Source organism: Branchiostoma belcheri, unplaced genomic scaffold, assembly GCF_001625305.1.
Source record: "Branchiostoma belcheri isolate BF01 breed outbred unplaced genomic scaffold, Haploidv18h27 scaffold218, whole genome shotgun sequence".
Classification (NCBI taxonomy): Eukaryota; Metazoa; Chordata; class Leptocardii; order Amphioxiformes; family Branchiostomatidae; genus Branchiostoma; species Branchiostoma belcheri.
In genome coordinates, this window is record NW_017803691.1 from 43,407 (window position 1) to 61,044 (window position 17,638).

The window sequence follows — 17,638 nt, forward strand, 5'->3', positions numbered from 1 at the left end:
GTAGGAATTGTATGTCAAGTGTATGTCCCACATTCTAGCCACATTCCCCACATGCCGTACCCAGTGAATGGTTAGCATTTTGTCCACAGGCATGCGGAATGTCCACAGGCATTTCTCTGACCCACATCTATGCCCACATTCCTATAAACCCTTGGGAAGATCTGTCTGCCCTATGGCCCTGCTTTCTGTGACCCCGGGGCTCGTTCACTATACACTCAGGGGAGGAGTGCACTGTATCTGTCTAGACTTAACAGGTACCATCATGGCAGTGTCATGGCAGTGCCATGCAAACAATAACCCTAACAGCAACCACCGTCGCCATGGCAATGTATGTTTTGATTGCCAGTCTTGTTCTCTCTGTTTCTTACAGTTTTTCCCTTTTTATTTTCGAGAATTTCGGGTTCCTCCCCTTCCCAAATTTGTCTATTTGTATTATAAATTCGAAAACGGATTGGTCGAAGTATTTCAATTTGGATATCAGCAATCAACTTTTTTTAAGGTTTTCCGCTGTGAAATCGCGTGCCGGATTGTGGAGTAAAAGCACGTTCCTTGCAATTGACCTCCACCTTGAGATAATTTGTTAACCTTTTAAGTCAACGTCCCCGGGTTCACGTCCTTTTGGTGAACCAGGTTCCGACGCTGTACAACCCTCCAAATATAACATTCCAATCTTCAATATCTTTGATACAGCTAGTGGGTTTATTTATGAGAAGAGATCGACAGGTGGGCCAAACCAAGTATGGACTGGGGAGGTAGCTTTCCTTTCCGGCCTCGCCCGCCACTCGTCTTACAATCATAACAAGAGTTCCACGATCTCATACCTTCGCCAAATGATGTTAACCCTTGCGGGTGACAAATTATACAATTTTAATCATTGATTTTGTAAATAAGAGCCTCATTTGCATGGATTATATCAGTTGATCATATTCTCCATCCAATGACAGCCTTATCATAACAAAAAGGCTATTATAGCACTTCCTCATAAATTATGCAAATGAGGTCATGATTTGAATAAATTATGTTTATTGATGTTCACCTTCACTTAGCTTCCAAATGTGGCAAGTATGAAATTCGGGGTGCAGCAGTTACAACTATGGAATTATAAGAATTTGACATTAATTATGCAAATTAGGTCCCCATTTACATAATCTATATCCTCAGATGTTTTTCTCGTTCTCAAGTAGATGTCACAAGTGTTTCATAGTTCTATCATCGAACAAAGCAGATTTATAGAATTTCCTCATTAATTATGCAAATTAGCTCCTGATTTGCATAATTGCCATCTGATTATGTCAAGCATCACTTCAACTACCTACATACCAAAAATCACGACAATACGTCAACCGGTTCTTGAGTTATCGTCCTTCAAATTTTTTTCAACAAATGCTCCTACAGTTCCAGAACAAGGCGCTAGGGAACCCAAACTCATGTCACTTCTTCCCTACCCCAAGAGCTATCTACCAACCAAAATTCGTGACCCTAGCATATCCAGAACATGAGATATCAAAACCGGAAGTTCTGCTGCAGTACCTAGGAAAGCCGCCAGGGGGCCCAAAATCTAATCATTTCTAGGTCTCATGAAGACCTACCCACCTACCAAGTTTCATTCCAATCCATCCACTGCTTCTCGAGTTATCTTGCTAAACCACACACAAACACACACACACACAGACAAATGCTACAAACTAGAGTTCCACGATCTCATACCTTCGCCAAATGGTGTTAGCCTTTATGACTAAGAAATTATAGATCAATCCCCCCGCAGCTGATTGTGCAAATAGGATCCTATATTGCATCAATTATATCTGTTGATCATATTCTAAACCAGAAGACAGTCTTATCTTATCAAAGAATGCCATTATAGCATTTCTTCATAAATTATGCAAATGAGGTCCTTATTTGAATAAGTTATGTTTAATTATGTTCACCTTCACACAACTTTCAAATATCCCAAGTATGAAATTCCAGGCAGTTACCACTATGTAATTATAACATTTTCTAATTAATTATGCAAATTAAGTCTTCATTTGCATAATCGATATCTGCCTGTATTTCTGTCGTTCTTAATTACATATGTCACAAGCTTGAATAATCCTTTCATGGAATGTAGCTGATTTATAGAATTTCCTCATTAATTATGCAAATTACATTAATATTTGCATAATTGTAATATTATTATGTCAAGCATCACTTCAGCTACCTACATGCCAAAAATCACGACGATCCATCAATCGGTTCTTGAGTTATACGCCTCTAAACATTTTTCAACTACCGCCCTTGCAGTTCCAGAGCAAGCAGCTAGGGGGCTCAAACTCATGTCACTTAATTTACAGCACAAGAGCTATCTACCATCTAAATTTCATGACCCTAGCATGTCCAGATCACGAGATATCAAAACCGGAAGTTCAGCTGCAATACCATAACAAGCCGCTAGGGGGCCCAAAATCTAATCAGTTTCACGTCTCATGAAGACCTACCCACTTACCAAATATCAAGACAATCCATCTTAGCCTTCTTGAGTTATCGTGCTCACACACACACACACACACACACACACACACACACAGACACACGAACGCCTACGAAAACATAACCTTCTTGGCGAAGGTAAAAACATAACCTTCTTGGCGAAGGTAACAAAGTTGGATCTCCGGTGCAATACTAGTGACTACCAAACCTTGCTGTGAGTAATTACAGGTGACAAACGGTCTCATTCCGACGCGGCGGCTGTCGATTCAGCTTAATAATAACACCCGACTTCTATCAAGCGAGGTACAGTGGTTGTAAGGTCGACTCCAGAAATAACTGTGCCCTTGAGGCGTAACAACAGTAGGCATGTGTAACACAACTTTTAGGAAAACATATCAATCAGAGTATAGGGCTAGACTACAGCCGAGGGGGCCTCCTTACACAAACACATACACACACATAAACACACACACTAACACACACAGACACACACACACACAGCGATACACAAACACAAATACACATACATACACATACACACACACACACACACACACTAACACACACACACAGACACACACACATACATACACACACACAAACACCAACACAGACACACAGACACACACACACACACACAGATAAACAAACGCATACACACATTCATACACAAACACACATGCACATACACATAAACAAGCACACACAAATACATACACACACACGTATACACACAAATCACACACACAAACACATACACTAACACACACACGTCAGACACACTAACACACAGATACACAAACATACATGCACATACATACACATACACAGAAACACACACACACATAAACACACACATACACACAGATAAACACACACACACATAAACACACAAAACACACACATACACAAACACACACACACACTAACACACACAAAACACACACACGCACAGAGATACACATACATACACAAACATACAAACACACAATAACACACACAGGCACACTAACGCACACACACACTACCACACACACGGATACACAAACACACATACACATACATACACAAACACACATACATACACAAACACACACACACACACATAAACACGCACACACTAACATACACAGACACACTAACCCCCCCACACACACACATTCACACACACACATCCATACACAAACACACATGCACATACTTACACAAACATACACACAAAAAAAACACACAAAACACACACACACACACACACACAAACACGCACACACACACACAAACGCTACAGAAACACAACATTCCATGCCTGGTGGGACTAATATCCACAAATGAACTGACAAATTGACAAATGAACTGAATATCTTTCATGATCCTGCTTTAATCATCATCATCATTAAACATACATTTGTATCTGCAGCCATTGTGATCAAGTGAATGTCACAGGATATGCCCTACTACTTACCACGTATACATTTCCCGACATCCCGGTCCTACATGGTTCCAGACGAAGTCCTGTCCTCGAGTCGGTCCGACTTTGTGGTAGACGTTGCAGCAGAGAACGCAGTTCCCTCTCTGTTGGCTTCGGCAGGGTGAATTGGACAGTTTTGGTGCTGTGTTTGGTCAACTTGTGCTCCATAACAGAGTAATCAACGGTGATGTTTGCTAGTTCAAAGTCCACTCTGTTCGAGGGTGGTTTAGTCAGATCATTCAGTCTAGTTGTCATGTCTTGTGAGAAAGATACAACTTCGTAGTCGCCTCCCTCCCTGGCCAGAGTCTCTGCAAACTCACATGTACTCTTGGCGCTTGCCAGACTGATCTGTACTGCCTCTATCTCTGCATCGATCTGCTTCTTTCTGGACTTTTCCTCTGTGTCAACACAGGTTAGGAGCCGCTCGCCTTCTTCCTTCACAAGGGTGATTAGTGTTTGTACGGTTTTGTGGACGTTCTGACGAGCCCCCTCTGCATTCAGTTGAAGTTGTTCTTTCAAGCGTTTCTGTACTTCTTCCGTCTGACGAAATAACTGCATTCGGGCCTGACACTGTGGTGTGAGATCTAAGATTGTCTCTCTCTTCTCGGTAGCCACCTCTTCTATGCGAGTGTAGTTATGCTGCGAGTCCCTGTGTTCAAACAAGGCACATTCGTTACATATTGTAGAATCACAGGTCCTACAGTAGAGTTTCAAAATCTCTCCCGAATGCTTGGAGCACGGTGGCGCTATCCTGGCCCTGAAGACTTTGTCATATTTCCCCGTTTTCAGTTCCTCAAACGTGAAGAGGGTGTGGCCCTTGGTAGCTCTCACTAGGCGATGTGCGGACTCACAACTCTCACAGAGAAACTCAGCGCACTCCGAACACCTGGACGTGGCCGGCTTCCCTTCCTCACAGTTAGTGCAGAGAAGGTCATCTTTCCCCTGGCGAATCTCGTGATGTTCGGTCACAGCTTTCACCAGGCTAGCAAGAAATACGTTGTCCTTTATACCCTCGACGCCATCTTGGGGCAAGGGGACTGGTTGTCGACAAATAGGACATGGAAAGGTGTCACCATCGGTCTTCTGGACCCATTCCCGTAGGCAGTGCTCACAGAAGGTGTGCAGGCAGGGAAGAACCTTCGGCTTCGTAAAGGTGTAGCAGCAGATCGAACACTCGAGGGAGTCGCCGCTGACTTCGTCTGGGAAAGCTGCGGTCGCCATTGCTGTTTAAGATGTCACGTCCTGATATGACATCACTACGTACACCTGTTGCGTACCGAAAGTTCGAAGGGCACTGTCCTCTGGTGACACCGCGCACAGGGTTTGCACAAAAGACGTAACCTCCAAAAATATTGTACGCTATTCGTAGAAAAATACAATCAACAGTAAATTAAGCTATAAGGTTATGTGAATTAGGTTATATTAACCCCTTACGTTTTAAGAGATGGATGTCAAACTTTCATCGACGTATTCAATAGATACTCGTTAATTTACCACTCACCTGCTGTAGTCCCAAGTACACAGAAGGCCAGCACAACCAAACTACAACTTGTCGGATAAAGGCGACGCTTGGCCATGCTGTTTTAGATTTGTAGTCAACAGAGGTTAACTTTCTAAAACGTTCCGAATTTTGAACAAGTCTGTACTAGTCTCACGTTCCTTATGTAGTCAGAATTTGTGCTTACCTAATAATAAACAGCATGACCGAAGCAAAACTTTAGCCCCTGTTATCAAGAAGTGGAGACATAGTCCGCGGCGGCGACCTATGAACACCCTGGGTAATTGATAGTAAATAACATGTATAATGACATGATAAAACTGGAGCCAACAAAAGATAAAACTCCAAAAATCAATACGATAACATGAAAAGAAAACATTGTTTCCTAGGAGTAATAAGTCATGGACAGCAGTTCTTCGGAAAGGAAATGCCTGCAGAAGTCAATTGGTAAGGTCTACATGTATGCAACTATCTAAAGCCACGGTCACAACCCGCCGTACGTGCTTCTGCGTGCTGTCTACGTCCAAAAACGTGGGCAAACGTAGGGCATTTGTGCGTGGTGAGTACCACCTCCGTACGGAATCCTACGGATTTTGGGGCACGCAGACACGCCGTAGAACTTTAAGTGCATGTAAAACTGCAGACATTACGGTCTGCGGATTCACCACCCGTACGTGCGAGTGCGGGCGACGCACGTGCCCTGTACGTGCAGTGCGGAAGAAGAACGTGTGAGTACGGCCTCCTTACGGTAAAGTTGCAATCGCACAGAGATCGCACGTTGTAAGCACGTACAACTCACCACTTGCGCAACGTACGATGCACGCAACCGCTCACGGCCAGACGTGGCGTGCAGACCCCACCGTGACTCTTACACCTTGCGCAACGGTGCGAGGGACATGCGAGTGACGTGCGTCGATGCCACTCTTTTCCCACGTTTTCAGAAAAAACGTATCAGACGTAACATCCCAAAAAACGTACGGACAAAAAGCACGTACGGCGGGCGTGACCAAGGCTTTAGCGAGCCCTGGTATTCATCAATTCCCAACATCGTGCAAGAATACGGTTTTCCAATAATTCTTGGGGGTACGTCATGTTACAAACATAGACATGTGTAATCAAACCTTGTGTAATCAAACCTTGTTGGCCACAGACATTGGTAAATACACTCACACACACTAGTGAGGCTTCTAGGTAGTCTAAACTTATACCACTTCATTTATGCCCTAAATATTATCCAAAAACTTTGAAGCCCCTCTGCAGACCTTAATAGCCGTTAAGACTAACTTAAGACACCCATTCTCAAAGTCGACCTTCCTTTTCCTTCCTATAAATTTTGTCACAATCAATTCGCTGCATCTCTAGTTATTACCTCCATGAAAAATGGAGGTATTGTTTTTGGTGCGTCTGTGTGTGTGTGTTTCCGCACATTTGTAGCCAGCATAACTTTAGAATGCCTTTATGGATTGTGATGATATTTGGTATGCTGGTAGGACTTAGGAAGCCAAAGGTCAAGGTCAAATATGGGCCTATTGGTGGCTGACCTTGGTACTGCAGCAGAACTTCCTGTTTTTGTATCTTTTTGCAAGGCAGGGAAAACAGATGTGCCTGCGGGTTATGCAAAACACCAGCAGACGTGTGGAGGCAGCGCGCCTGATTAACGAGGTCTTCCCTCTGGAATAGGCTATGGACCTATTTCAGGCCAAAGGTTTGACAACAAAAACCTGTGTTATTTTGTTCTGTACTGCAGTGCTGTGTACTGTGTAAAAGCATTTCCAAAACTCATGGAGGTATGAGATCTCCGAATTCTTGTTCTGTTCGAAAACAAACACGGTGACGTATAAAACCGTCATTAAGCTAATTTTCAATTTAATATTTAATATTTGCCAACAGATCACAGATTATAATCCATGGCTTTAACAAGTTATGTGGCGTACATCCAGTCACCCCCCACCCCCCCATAGCCAAACCGAAAAAATTACCTTCTGGCAAAGGTAATGAAAAATCCGGCTGTCTATTTATTAACATTACCGCACAGGACTGTCGGCACGAAAGTTTACATCATTTCTCATATAATACGCACATGGTTACATCACTACAGAACAACAAATCTGTCAGTACTACAGAACCCAAGGGCTACATAACTCAAATCATGGAGGTTTTGAAATACTACTAATAACCTTAGCTCTTAGCCTGAGATGGAATATAATATGCATGGTTGAAACAAAATGTAGTTGCATGTGTATTGAGGTGTCTGGAAATATTCCTCTGTATATATATATATATATATTTACCGCATATCGAAACATGATGAACAGTTTCAAAACAAACAAAAAAACAGATCAGTGTACCCGGGACGTGTCTTTTTTTAATCTTCTACATAGAGATGGCTCTTTTTGATAACCTGCATTTATTCAGTTATTGAGATTGTAATCTGTTTCACAAGGTTACCAGACTATTATACTGGCCTATCCCATGTATAAGGGAGAGGGAAGATGAATTATTCAATATAAACTACAGCATGTCTCTGAAATTCTGAATGTAGCTTTTTCCAGCCACCACACCTAAATTGAAGAGGTTTAAACAAAATCTTTGTACCAACTTGAAGAGACGCTGCTGAGCCAAAATGGTGAAGGACAACAGAGTAAGACAGTTTTATCGGACACAAACAATGTATAAACAAAAAGGACAAATGGCGTCTGCCTAGTTTACTAGAATTGAAATACTAAAGAAAATTATAATACATATTTCAATTCAAGAGTGAAAAAGTATTGAAACGGGGAGAGTCTGTCATATGTATCTACTAGTAGGGAGAAACAAAAAAGTGGCATTGTGGAGTATGCTCCTTCCGTAAGGAAACAAACGTTTCAACAGATTGATATAACACTATCAGGGTGAAAATTCCGTAGCATCAAATCTACAAAGAAGCGAAAGCGATCATTAATTGTCACATGTATGAAAGGAAGACATGGTGGTCCCACAAACTTAAAACATGGCTGCCATGTTGGTCTTTTTTTATTCAGAAAAACAAAAGCCTGTTTGGCGCCAAATCCTGGGACTCATTTTCTCTTTCCAGGATGCTGCTTTAGTTCTGTATAAATTCTGACTAAGCTAAACAAAAAAAACTTGGAGAGGTTTCTGATCTCTGGGGAGGGGGGTGGCACTACAGGGTGTACAACTAGGGCAAAGGAATGTAATAAAGAGGAGCAGTGGAAGATGAACCAGACCATTCATGGCCCACCCACTGCATATGGATAACCTTTCCACTTGTACCTTTGCTCATCTCAATAACATTATAATATTATAATGAATGCTTCTCTGGGGGTATCTTGATCAGGTCGTAGACCCACAGAGACAGTAAGAGAGGCGGTTGCACTGCCCGCAGACAGTGGTGCAAAGATTGTTAGATACCGACAATTACGATCGAAAGCTTCTCCTTGATGCTTACAGATCTGCCTATCATGGGTACAGAGAGCAGGTAAGTGACAAATAATGTTTTGGATAAAATGTTTAACGTACGTAAGGTGTACGTAAGTGGCAGTGCAACGGAAAACGCAGCCATGTTGTTTTGGCTTCTCTTTGCAACTGCATGTGCAGTCCCAAATGGACCGAGATTGTGTAAGAGAACTGAATGGTTTGAGTGTGTACCTTTCACAGGCAAGCCGACAGGGCTTGCCTCTGTCACAGGTGTATGTGTCGTGTGTGAGGTCCTGAATGAAGATGGTGCTTCTAGAAGCCCTTTCCTTTTTCCAGCTGGGGCAGAGGAAGTGGCAATAAGAGGATACCCATTCCATGTCCTGTCGGCTGAGAAACTGGCACAGCTTGACAGTTCAGAGGTCGACACCTTAGCTTTGATAGATGCAAAAATCGTTGATATGAAGAACAACACCTTCTCTGAGTTTTCGGGGCTTAGAAAAATGAGCCTTGATTCCAACAGGTTAACAGATGTCAAACAGACCTGGTTCACTGGCTTAGGGAGTCTCTTGACGCTGATTTTGTCCAACAACAGCATTAAGCATATAGAGCCAGGGAGCTTCATGGACCTAACACGCCTGCGTATCTTGGATCTGGAAAACAACCTGTTACAGGCTGTAGATCAAGCCTGGCTTAGTGGATTAAGAGGAAGTACGATCCTGAATCTGAGGTCGAATGCGATCAATAGTATTTCCCCTGGATCATTCAAAAGCCTTCAGCTGACCTGGTTAGACCTGAGGGATAATGAGCTGTCATCTTTGGACAAAGACGTGTTGTGGGGACAGCCTTGGCTGTCACGTTTTCATGCCAGCAGTCGTGTGTTGTCGTCTGTTCATGATGCAATGCCTCATGGAACGATATGGGGGCTAGATCGGTTAAAACATTTTATCAGAGGGTCAGTAACAATGGTTGTTGAGGTGGCTAACTTTCACCTCTGTGTCAGACAAACTGCTAATGAACTCTTCTTTGGGTGGATGTTTAATTCAACAGACAATGTGATGGGTAACATCGGTTTTAGTGTGGTCAATATCAACCCCGGTAGATCATGTGGTGATTTGGACAGTTTTCTGAGCACGATCTCCATACAGGCCCCTACTCTTGTTCTTGCTTCCGAAGGCTCTCTGGCAGACAAACTGAACACCAATACGCCTGAGCAGTGCAGGCAGGTTTGGGAACATGATAGTGGCATTACAGTGCCCCTGGTGGGAAACTCAATCTTCCGACTAGCTTCCATGGCCACAGGGAACACAACCTCTGAAGCTGTTGGCATGTCGTTTGTCCAGATACCAGACACGAGCACATCCACCACCACAGAGCCTGGCAACCAAAAACACACCACACACACAAACATCACCCATGATAACACAAAAAACATCACATGCATTATTCTAAGTAAGGGTCAAGTCACGAAGTTGTATTTCACCGTTCCGTTGATCAAAAGCCAGACCCGCACAACAAAAAGCTCTTACAGATTAGTCACTAACCGATCAAGCAGCCCGACATACTATTTAGAAACTACAGAGAAAGGCTACACATCTTTAAAACCAAGATACCAGTCTACCCTCCAGATGAGTTCCACAACTGGACAAGATCTAGAGGTGGCTCAGTCACCAGATCATGTTCTCATCTCAATTAATGTCTCGGCAGCGGTTGTTCTGGTCATGTCGTTCCTTGCAGTGTTGTTGTGGAAAGTGCGTGCAGCAAGGTTAAACGCTGAGGATGACAGGGCCAGCGATGATACCCACGTTTGGACAATTCCCCCCGGCGTTGCCTTCCCAGGCTTACTGAGGTCTGCTTCCCTCCCAACATACGCAGACAAGATGGCGTCGGATGACGCAGTCTCCTGTAGGTCATTGCCCGCCGTCCTGCATTCCATCGAACCTACTTACAGCGAGATCCCGGATGATGTAGCTTGTGTTCAGGGGGAACTACATGGTCTCCAACATGTGCCTGTCCCAACACATACCTACAGTGAGATCCCAGATGATGAGGCTACCGGACCCATTCCTTTCTGTTCTGCTGCCGAGTTTCCGCTACATGTCGTCACAAACAGGCGACAGAACCAACGGCTCCTTCGGGGTGACCGCATTACTTCCAGCAGACAACGGTCTGGAAGATCCATTGCCACATATGAATCGACTGGACAGGCCAAAGACCAGCGTAATCCCTCTTATAGAAACGCCTTCCTGGTCCGAGGTATAAGAGCCCGTAGACAGCTAAGGACAGCTCTGATATCCCGGCCTGACCAAGGTGTGGGGACGTACGTCAACGTCATGGATGGAATCATGCCCACCTACTGGCCATGGGAGATTCTAGGGAGGGAACCCGTAACACAGCACGGCGTGCGTCACTCCCACCGTCACACTACCTAACACCTACTGGCCATGGGAGATTCTAGGGGAGGGAAACCGTAACACACAACGACGTGCGTCCCTCACACTACCTAACACCTACTGGCCATGGGAGATCCCAGGGGAGGAGACCCATTACACACCAGGACGTGCGTCCCTCCCCACCGTCACACTACCTAACACCTACTGGCCATGGGAGATCCCAGGGGAGGGAACAGGTAACACAGCACGGCGTGTGTCCCTCCCCACCGTTACACTACCTAACACTTACTGGCCATGGGAGATCCCAGGGGGAGGAATAGTTAACACACCATAAGGAACGACCTTCCCCTCAACCTATCCCTTAAATTCTGCTAACCATTTACTTGCACTTTTTCAGGCTGCGAAAAAAAGTTTTTACCTTCGCAAGAAGGTTATTTTTATTTTTTTTGGTTGGCATTCGTGTGTGTGTGTATGTATGTGTGTGTGTGTGTGTGTGTGTGTGTATGTGTGTGTGTGTTGTGTGTTGTGTGTGTGTGTGTGTGTGTGTGTATGTGTGTGTGAGTTTGTGTGTGTGTGTGTGCTTGCACGCGCGCGCGTGTGTGTGTGTGTGTGTGTGTTTGATAAGTTGAGAAGGCGTAAATGGATTGTCTTGATATTTGGTTTGTGGGCAGTTTTTCTGAGACCTCAAAATGATCAATTGTACTACAGCAATAATTGGCTACATCCTACCTTTCAATTTCAACCAAAGTTGGCCGTTGGGGGCAAATCTTTACCGTATCATTGTTGGAGACAATTGTTTCATGACCTTCTAAGATTCATCGTCAAATTAAAGAGATTAAAAATAGTGTCAATAAGTCTTGAGTGGGAATTGTCACAAGGGACAAACAAATAGACATCTAATCTTTACCCAGATTCATAATTTTTAACAAGTGTTTTCAACCTGTTCTATATGCTTTTACACGAATTCACAAAATGCACCAATCATCTGGTAACATTCACTAGTATTGCACCAAGATATTTGGTACCATAGAGGCTGGTTGAGACTTCTGTTTCATGTCCGCCCACTCACGATCTACAGACTAACCGTTACATAGCCTGGATACCAGCCTTTTGGGCTTTAGTGTGGTGGACAGTTTTCCTGGTTTGTCTGGGTCAGCAGAGGACAGCACAGCTCATCTCATCTTAAGTACTGCTGAGCCCAATATTGACATTGGATTACTAGCAGCTGCACATGTTGTTATTTACAAAACAAGTGACCGGTACAAATAGAAACAAGGGCAACTAAAGGAGGGGACACTACGGAACGTAAATAACTGAGTCTGTTGGTGTAAAGGACAAGACAGTGCATTTAGTGTGTTAGTAGGACATATATATATACATATATACAAGACGTGTAGGGGCGACTCAATGCAGCAGGGTCCTCGCCAGTCCAGATTTGAACTGGGCGAGGGACCCCGCCTCCGCCACACCAGGCTCAAGTTCGTTCCACTCTTTGATGGTACGAGGGAAGAAGGAGAGCCTGTAAAAGTTGTTCCTACTCGCGATGGTCTGCAGCTTGAGAGCGTGGTTGGTGCGGCGGGAGCATCGAGTCGCCGGGACAACTCTAGATGCGTGCGGCACAGAAATAACATTGTTGGTTATTTTGTATAATGTGGCAAGTCTGGCGTTCTTCCTTCGGTGTGCTAAGGACTGCCAGCCCAGCTTATTAATCATGTCGGTGACAGAACTTGTACTGTTTTAGTTGTTGGTAACGTACCGGGCAGCTCGTCTCTGCACCATCTCTATCCGACCCACCTGATCCTGGGTGTGTGGATCCCAAACACTGCAAGCATATTCCACCTGTGGTCTTACCAGGGCCATGTAGGCCCTTTCCTTGGCCGCAGTGCTGGCGATCCTCAGGCAGCGTCTCAGCATGCCAAGTGTTTTGTTGGCCTTAGATGATACGGCATCAACATGGCTGCCCCAGGTCAGGTTGGAGGATATGGTGACCCCAAGGTATCTAGTGGAACTTACCTTGTTTAGGAGCTGGTTGTGGAGGATATACGAGTGAGTAATTGGAGTTTTGGATGATGGGATGGTCATTACTTCACACTTTGAAGGGTTAAACTCCATAAGCCACCTGCGCTCCCATAGGCTGATGTTATCTATGTCTTCCTGCAGTTTAGCACAATCAGATTTGTCATATATTGGCATCTGTAATATGCAGTCATCTGCAAAAAGTCTCACCTTGGCACTTACAGCATGTTCTGGCAAATCATTGACGTAGGCTAAGAAGAGGATCGGGCCCCAACACTGTGCCTTGGGGGACTCCCGAGGTCACAGGCATGGGGTCAGAGCGCTCTCCATCAAGCACAACTGTTTGCGACCTACCCAACAGGAAGTTCTGAATCCAGACAAGGGTGTTTCCTCTGACACCATAGTACTGCAGTTTGTGTAGCAGTCTACGGGGGGGAACTTTGTCAAATGCCTTGGCAAAGTCCATAAAAATGAGGTCTGTCTGGGTTCCGTTGTTTCTGTTGAAGGCCAGGTCGTCTGTTAGTGAGAGCAGCTGGGTTTCACAAGACTTGCCATGGCTAAAACCATGCTGGAGGTCATACAGAATATCATTTGCTTGAAAGTGAGACATCATCGTACTTGCGATGATGTGTTCCATTAGTTTAGAGCAAATGGATGTGAGTGAGATTGGGCGATAATTTTCAGGTTTGGAACGATCGCCTTTCTTATACACAGGGGCTATGTTTGCCTCTTTCCACGCCTCGGGTACTGTACCTGTGTCTAGGCTTTTTTGGAAAATTACCTGGAGGATAGGACTTAATACTGATCTGAGTTCCTTAAGGACATGGGCGTGAACTTGGTCTGGCCCAGAAGCTTTGTGGATGTTCAGGTTATTCAACAGCTTGTCAACTCCACTCACCTCTATTGTGATGCCTGACATGGAGGCATGAGGGCTAGGCCCTAGGTCTGGCAGGGGGTCGTTTGGAGGCTCGTGGGTGAACACAGACTGAAACTGGTGGTTAAGCAGATTGGCTTTAAGCTTACTGTCTGACACCAAAGTACCATTGGTCCTAAGATGGGAAACACCGGACCTCTCCGACTTAATTGATTTAAGAAAACTCCAGAACTTTTTGGTACCTTGCTTAACATGGGGATTATTTTGCGCAGATCATGACGTGGCGTAAAAACCATACAGATAAGATGTTTGTGCCTTTTGGTGGGAAAGTTAAAAGGCTGGCATCCAGGCTATTAAACTGGGCATGAATTAGTGATGTGAAACAGAAGCAACGTCATTTATAACGTGCACATTTCGGTATGTTCCTGCCCCCCCAATCCAGATAACTATTACTCTCTAAACAGTGGCTTGTTTTTGGCGCGTTTTAGGCTTTTATATCGGACTTTCTTTTTGTGCTGGTATCTGTTGGGCTAGCCTGGGTGCCAAACCCCTAGCACACTGGCCAAAAAATATCTCAGTGAGCCTGGCTCACTGAGATATTTTGTGTCCAGTGTGCTATGGGTTTGGAACCCAGGCTACTGTTGGGCGGGCACAAAAAAGATACCAGTAGGCAGTACACAAAAAGTCCTAAAAAGCCTAAAATCACGCCAAAAAGAAGCCAAAGCCCTAACATCTGCTTGGAGAGTACAAGATAAGAAGGACTGTTCATTAAAATAAAGACTGTGCTCACACAAAATTATAAAACAATAACAGTGAATAAAGTTGACTGTAGAATTTATCTTGTTGAACTAATAAAAGGCTCACAACAAGTTAGGCGTGAGATGGACTATTGGGTGGCCAGCACCTTTTAGTATGGAATAGGTCAACATGAAAATAGTGATTATCAAGAAGTTTTAATTTGTAGGATTATCTATGTGATATCATTGGGATCTAAAACAAATCTAAAATCAAATATGAAAAGTGAAGAAAGGAGAATCTAAGGTGAATGTCATTGAATGAATATTATAGGGTTTATTTTTAGTGGATGGATGACAGAACTGGTTGGAGGAACCTGACGGAGGGGAGCAAGGGGCCAGTACCTGGCCTGGGCACTTAGGCAGTAGGCAGGTATTTTTAGTGTTGTGTCCGATCTTTGGTGGCACCGATAAAGAATACTCAATACTATATCATGTAGCAAATTGAGCTACATTGTGCGTAGCAAGGCTTGAGCAAATATACATATATAGAGAGGAAAATACATTTATATATACATGAATATACATACAAGAATATACATAAATATACATACAAGACTGGCAATGAAAACATACATTGCCATGGCGACGGTGGTTGCTGTTAGTATTGTTTGCATGGCACTGCCATGACTTCATGATTTTGATGGAGCCTTGGAAAATAGGGCATCTGGGGCAGACAGGTTTTCCAAAGGGTTTCCAGGAATGTGGAATGTTTCAGAAATGTGTTAGCAAACAGAGCTGGGAGACATTCCTGTGGACATTCCATGCCTGTGGATAAAATTCCTTGTAGAATTCCTAGAATTCTTGCAAACTGCACACAGTACTGTACCATTAGGCTCCTCCCTGAGACGTCGCCAAAAATAGCAAAATGGCTCATGACAGCGTAGCAGCCAGTTCAGCACGGGAGGGGGGAGCTAAATGTTCGGAAACCGTTCGAACTTTGTGAGGAAATGGTCAGCAAAGTCTAAAATATTATAATATAGTAACCAATGGGCTGTAACTGTCAGGCATCAAATTATTGTAGGAAAATACGGCAAAAAAACTCAGTTGACGAATATTTGAAAAAAACTTGTGTTGATATTCCAACTCCTCAACTCAACCATCGTTACACCCCAGACATATCAAACTATAATTGTGGACTGAACCTAAATAAGTATGTAGTGATCTAGTTTCTGGATCACCCATCTAGTCTGGAATACGTATCCAAACAGCTACATCTAAAAATACGCCACCACACCTAAGAAGACAGTGCTTTGTTCGTCTTGGTCTGCGATTAAGAAAACCTACAGAAATGGTGTAGTGCGCTGTATGAATATACTGCATTGTAAGTGATGTGTTCTCAAATGACATAGATACCGGCGACTAGATTGTACAACAACACATGTAATTATATACATTAGTTTCTGGGCTAAGATAGTGACATCTTCCGAATTCACAACGAATCTTTTTCTAATCACATAAATTACTAGTATGTGTACGCTATGTGTATCTTCATACTTCATTGTAGGGTTTGTGTACTATATGTAACTCACAACGTAGCTCATACATTTCAATTCAGATGCCGAACTGGTCTGGTGTGGACTACGTATAGTCATACTGCGATGTGTTTTATGTCATATATGCATACCAGCGACTATACTGTACAACAGTACACGTATTAGTCTTTGGACTCCGATCGTGACATCTACCAGTTCTGAAGTTACAACGTATCTTTACCATCTCTCTAAGTACAGGAATATCACGGGGTACGCTATGTTCATTTATGAATATTGAATCGTAGGACCTCTGATCTTTAATCATCTTTAAGTTAACCCTCAAACACCTGAATGGGGTCCATTTTTTATGTGCTATTTGAATTTTTTTCATTCGAAAAAAAATTCCTCCCGTGACTTTGTCGATAAATCTCTACTACAAGTTCTCCTAAATTTTTTGGAGATCGGCACAATTTTGTAAAAATAACAACGGAAGTCTTATGTAAGACCGTGTGGGGTCCAAACGGACCCCAGCCATGTATTTGCACTTTTCTACACACAAAATTGTTCGGATGTCCTCAATATGTCTTCAAGGAAGCACTATTGCGTTAATATTGTGCAGTTTGCCAAGTAACCTCAACCTTAGGAATTAGGTCATAAATCATTTGAGGTCAACCCCATGTCCATGCCTGCAGGCCTTATCCTATTTTGCATAAATTATGATAATGGGCTGGAATTTTAACACTTAATCATGCCAAAATATACCTCTTACTATGTTTAACCAACACGTGCAAAGATCAATGAAAGAATGCAAAAAGGAATATAAATATGAAAGAAACCAAATGGGGTCCATTTGGACCCCGTTCGGGCATTAACGTCACGAAAAAAGTTCGGGTGTTTGAGGATTAAGGATAGTCAAAGCTTGGCAACAATACGGATCACGTTACACTAAAAAAAGACTACATCTATGCCCTGGCTATCGGACCCGTGTAATGCATCGTATCTGTAAGTAAATGCGTAAAACTACTACTAGAGTAGTATTACATGTAGTTCCGAACTCACAACGTAGCTCGTTCCAAATACATGTCTTTTTTAATGTTCCTACTACATTGTAAGCGACTAAATTGTACAACAATGCATGTATTTACATTCGTTTCTGCTATGATGGTGACATTTACCAATATTGAACTCAGAACGAGTCTTTACCATTTCTCTAAGTGCAAAAATTATGGGTACGCCTTGT

General features: G+C 43.4%; 2 protein-coding genes across 3 annotated transcripts in view; one reads left to right on the forward strand and one right to left on the reverse strand.

Moving 5' to 3' along the window:
- The window catches only part of LOC109470056, an 18,448-nt gene extending 13,283 nt beyond the window's left edge, over positions 1–5,165 (reverse strand). For both annotated transcript variants that reach the window (XM_019768835.1, XM_019768834.1), the window contains exon 1: positions 3,932–5,165. In XM_019768835.1, the coding sequence (XP_019624394.1) occupies positions 3,932–5,158 (1,227 nt within the window). In that variant the 5' untranslated portion in view covers positions 5,159–5,165. The remainder of the gene's footprint in view (positions 1–3,931) is intronic.
- Positions 5,166–8,938: 3,773 nt separating this feature from the next.
- On the forward strand, positions 8,939–11,278 carry LOC109470042. The gene has a single exon (XM_019768819.1). It carries the CDS (start codon positions 8,939–8,941, stop codon positions 11,276–11,278), a length of 2,340 nt encoding a protein of 779 aa, XP_019624378.1.
- The last annotated feature ends 6,360 nt before the right edge of the window (positions 11,279–17,638 follow it).